Raw genomic sequence first — 5,695 nt, forward strand, 5'->3', positions numbered from 1 at the left:
GAACTTTTTTTTTTTAAATAGTAACGATCCTACTATTTTCATCTTATATTCACTTGATTAAACTTTCATCTTATTTTGAATTTTCCTCATTATTTGGCCTATAAATTATTGATAGTCGACAAAAACAAATAATTCCTTTTCATAGCATATTAGATCGACCACAACAACCTAAGAAAACTGTTAAATCATTTACAAAACTTACAGGTTGTATTTCTCTCACACTTCAATATTAATAAAAAACCTACAACTTTGCTAACATTTTAACTAAGTTACCATTTTACTACACTCACGACAAAGATAAAACAAAACAAATTGTATGTGATTGACATTTCATTAGCCCTACAAAGCTTATCCAGTAATCATTCCCATGTAACAAAAGCAGCCTAATTAAAATCATATGCAAATGAGCAAAATCCAAACATACACAAATAAAACATGAATCTAGTACAAAGTCAAATTCAAAATCAAGGGTACATAAAAGCATATGATAATCACCAATTCAAAAATGAGCTCATATTACAGTGATCGGGATATAACTCTCAAGTACGGACAGGAGGAGGTCCACCTGCTCCACCTGCACGGGGTGCTTGACCTTGACCTGGCTTGGGAAGATCATCCTGTAAACCAAAAAGTGATATATAAAAATTGATATCTTAATTCTTAAACTAAAACTAAATGTATAAAAATGACAAGAATAAATCAAAATACGTTAAAAGATTGTAATGAAAGTGAATAAAAAAGTAGATATCATACCCTTGGGCGAGTGAATCTCTTTGGGGGCTCACGGTTTCTCCTGTCAACTCTTGATCGAACCCTAACAACCTTCGAGTGAATTGCACAAGACACACAGTATTGCATTTTTACATACAATTTGGGAAGTGTGTATTCTGGAAAAAAAAAAAAAAAACAAAGATCAGAATCATTATTCTCATGGTCTCATTTACATCAGTATATAAAAAATTACACTTACGCTCGAAAGCACAAGCTTCTTGAACATCCCTAACAGCAGCCTGCTCAACTATGTTCCTCACAAGAAATCTCTTGATAGCTTTGTCCTGATATATCATAAGAAAAGAGATTCAGGAGTGACACTTTGATAGTTTATATCATGAATCAGAATTGTAGATGCAACCCAAACACATGAAAGAACAGACAAAAGAATTCAATGATATGAGGTAAAATTTAAGTCATCAAAATCGGATTCGGTTTTTAACCTAGTAATCATAATAACTTTTATCTGGTGTCAATTACAAACCGATGCATTACAGAATCATGCGTTGAATCTAATATAACAAAGAGAATCATCGAAATTAATCGATTCGACAATAAGTAATTTCAATGTATAGGTGATAGAGATCTAACAACAGTGACAGATTCTCGGAAGATCGGAATTACCTTAGGACAGCATTTACCACAGTTAGAGCAACGAATGAACTTGACGTGACCACGGCCGTGCTTGTTGCGTCCTCCATTCCTTCTCTTGAAAGTCTGCGGGGATAAAAGATTGTGTTAAATGAAACTCAAACGACAGATCAACGGATAGCGTAATCGGAATCGACGAACAAACCATTTTGTGAGAATCCCCCTCGCGCAGATCTTCTGCTTCTGATGCGTTGCTCCGATGGCTGGCTCTAGGGTTTTGAGCAAATGGAATAATTTTGATATTTTTAGAGACTTCGGCCCATGGGCCTTACGAATGAACCCAAATTAACGTGACATTTCGTCTTTTGCTGCTGGCCCGTTTTATGATGCAACAACGAACAATCAGTAAATGCAAATTTAGTCCCAGTTCGAAAGAAAAAAAAAAAAAAAAAATTATAATAATAATGCCTTGCAGTCGTATACGAGGATATCATTACGAGATTTTTTGTAAGGATTTTTATATCTTTTTTTTCTATTTGTTTAACTAATTACTTTGTGGACTAAACTAGCGGACGCAGAATTTCACAGTATGGGTGTCACGGGAAAGTCATGGGTTGCACGATAATAGAAAAAATAAAATTTTCAAAAATTTTCAAAAAAAATTCCACTGCGTCCGGAAAAATTAGGAGTTATCGATGTCACTACTGACCCACCCTAAATCCGCCCCTGTAAACTACTAATATGTGTTTTTTGAACTTGCATTTGTTATAAGGTTAAAATGATAAAAAAAAATCATTCAATAGAGTCATTCAACAACTTTACCAATCATTAATGTTTTTTTAATGGTTTAATACTAAGTCGTTTAATTTCTACAAAATAGCCTTTTAAGCACGAACCGTAGAGTTTTACTAAAGGACTAGATTATAGTCTGTGTTAAACGCATAAAAAACATATAATTGTCTATAAATATTGCATAATGATTATATATATATATATATATATATATATATATATATATATATATATATATATATATATATATATATATATGGTTATTTGTATTATTGAAATGTGTAGAAAATACATTTAAAACGATAAATATATGTAATCATCGAATGACCTTTTTGTAGACAATATTTTTTGTTTTATTAGTTGAACGATCTTTCTCATCTCATATAGTTATGATATTGTTATATAATTATAAACATTTTAATTAGATGTTCATTCCATAAAAAAAATTATCTAATTTAAACATATATTGACAACCAATATACCGTCTTTCCACTGCATTAAATATTGACAACTATTTCATTTATTCAAATAAAGTCATATAATATAATTTATAGAATGCTAAATGTTATATGGATTTAATTTTAATATATCATCAATGCAGATTCTTTTCTAAATCATGATTGGTTTATTTTAAATTGATTATGAATATAAGTGTTCGTTTTTATTCTTATTCTTATTTATTTGGTGTTTGCAAGAACATTGCATTAGTGTTTGTACAAATTTGAATCATTTTAGTATATCATCTATGTAATTTGGTATATCTTTAAATTATATGAAATATCAAATAATGACATGTCATTACTATTATAATAATTTAGTTTATATATTGTATTTTTACTAATGTTAACGATCTTATTTTTTTCTAATAACCGTAACGTTTTTACTAATTGTATTTATTACAAATCGCTTAATATCTTATAATTTTTATTTTACTTTATAATTTTTCATAATCTATGTTATTTTCAAGATTGAATTTCTTAATAGTTTTTTTCAGTATATTCAATTTTATATTTCATTGCAAAACATCATCGTTTGATATTAATTTTATATTTAACTTTAAAAATGCTTAATGTTTACACCTTGATATTAATTTCTTTTAATAAACCCGTCTAGTAATTATGGAATATATATCTTGTTTTAATTAAAATTTACTTCTTTCATTAGATCAAATTCTTCATTAAGTAATAATTATAATGTGGCAGCATTATCTAAGATGTAAATGTTTGATACATTTTTAGAGGAAAAAAATCAGAATCATTAAAAAAAATTATATAAAGAAAATACAAATTTAAATTTGCTGAAATTATTGATAAAATTACTGGCGAAATTTATTTTGTAGGGAGTTGTATTTTGTAAAGTATAATAATATTACAAAATTAGAAATATGTATATTTGTTGTGTAAATTTATAAATTTTATTGTTACTATATAAAGATAAAAAGTAGGTTTGTATGGTATACAAAAACATAATAATTTCAATAATATTTTAAAATCATGATTCTTATGACATAAAAATTTTAAAAAAAATCATAATCATCTTTAATATATAAAAGTAATATTTTCGTAATTAATGTCAGTTTCCAGTATAGTAAATTTATGTTTTATTAAAGGTACATAATATATTTTCATGTTTATTTGAAAAGTTTCGGAAAAGTAGTTAACTGATTTCATGTAATTTGTGACAAAGAAAATCGAAATATATGAATACATATATTTGATATAAGAACAAAAAAATAATCGAAAAAAATATAAAAAACGAAAGAAGATACTAACCTTCTGGTGTACAAGAGCAAATGCTTGAAGCAGAGAATGATAATGGAAGTTATAAGCAATAAGAATAATGTTGTAGGAGAATGTTTGAAGAAAATAAACGATTGAAAATAAATGTGATTCGCGGATTCAAGGATGAATTGTGTGTGTGTGTGCGTGTGTGTCTATATATATATATATATATATATATATATATATATATATATATATATATATATATATATATATATATATATATATATATATATATGTGTGTGTGTGTGTTTAAAATTAACCATATTAAAATCTTCATAACTCGGAATTTATGATTTAAAATATGGAAAACTTTTATTGAAATTAAATACATTCTATTTCAACGAGTATAAGTTATTTTTTGGAAAACATTTATTGGAGTTAAATACATTCCATATGGGAAAGATGATACCATCAATTTGATCTAAGGGTAGAAAAAATAAGATTGAAATACAATCAATGGTCAAGATTATTTAAAATGATGTCATAAGGTTTCTCTTTTAATAATATTTAAAGATTATTTTGGATTTGTTTTATAAGATGCTTATTTGTTTATATTGGTTTGATAATGATAATAAGTAAAGTTTAGTGTTTGGATAAACGAATATTATAATCACTTCTAGGTTAAATAAGGAATTTTGAATAAGTAAGTTTCTCATTACTTGTTTAAAACTCCTTAAGCTTGCAACATAATTACTTATTTATCCTTCTTAATGTAATACTCACTATCTATTATCAATTCCTTTGTCTTTTTTCGTCTTGAAACATTCAAGTTATGCTTTTCAACGTCTTTGCATCATCACATCATCATTAGGTTACTATTTATTATTTGCATTCCTTCATGATTTTTTTTGCATCATTTATAATAATATTTGTTAAAGATTGTAAATGGATTGACAGGTTGAAAATCGGTTGATAATTTTTATCCAATCCAACTTATTTAATATTTAGACGAGTTCACTCATTTAATTTATTAAATTGTTCAAATTTTCAACCCAACCTACTAATTTTAGATTGGGCTAGTAGATTGATTCGATTTTTGTCGGCTCTAACTAAGTCATATTAGGGACATTGAGATATTGGTCTTGCCAATAAAGCCCTCAATGAAACATTATTATTGAAAAATAAAAATGAAAAATGAATATTAGAAATATGAGAAACAAGGAAAAGGGAAATTAAAATGTATATGCAATATCCTACATACATAAATGTCCCAACAAAAGTGTTAATAGATAGGACCGGTCTTGAGGAATTAAATTTCTTCAAAAGCCCAGGACGAGCTACAAAAAATTGTCTTTATCGTTATTATAAGTTTATTTTTAAATAAATATAAAAAACATATAATAATAAATTTGAACATTATACAGCTGCCTCATTTATCCCCCTCAACGCCCCATGCCAATAGACTATATTCAAGTGTTTTTTTTACTGCTAAAATTAAATCTTAACCACTCAAAGCCATGTAAGCATTCATAGATAAAAACATCTAGCATGTAAACTTGTATAAACACTTAAACCCCATATTCAATTTCGAAAAACATAACTAACATGTTATAATATAATTTCAAAATATATAACTAACACACTATAATATGTTTGCATAGCCCTGATTAGAAATCATAATTCAGCTAATGATAATGAGCTCTTCCTTATATGATACAAAATCCTTGAAAATTTCAAACTTCATACGTACATTTTCTACCACTAGGTCATGTGATTATGGTAGGTCAAGCGGGTCCTGGTAGAGACTGTTGGGTTAA

The 5,695-nt window shown here is 27.2% G+C and overlaps 1 protein-coding gene across 1 annotated transcript; it reads right to left on the minus strand.

Annotated features, from left to right (window-relative positions):
• Positions 1-404: 404 nt before the first annotated feature.
• Positions 405-1,720, minus strand: LOC145048367 (small ribosomal subunit protein eS26y-like). Its single transcript, XM_078996830.1, has 5 exons — positions 1,568-1,720; positions 1,396-1,488; positions 971-1,055; positions 754-887; positions 405-617 (listed from the first exon to the last, which is right to left on the minus strand). Exons 1-5 carry the CDS (start codon positions 1,568-1,570, stop codon positions 540-542), a joined length of 393 nt encoding a protein of 130 aa, XP_078852956.1. The 5' UTR covers positions 1,571-1,720; the 3' UTR covers positions 405-539.
• Positions 1,721-5,695: the final 3,975 nt, after the last annotated feature.

The sequence above is a fragment of the Lactuca saligna genome, chromosome 5 (assembly GCF_052625555.1).
Source record: "Lactuca saligna cultivar CGN05327 chromosome 5, ASM5262555v1, whole genome shotgun sequence".
Taxonomy (NCBI): Eukaryota; Viridiplantae; Streptophyta; class Magnoliopsida; order Asterales; family Asteraceae; genus Lactuca; species Lactuca saligna.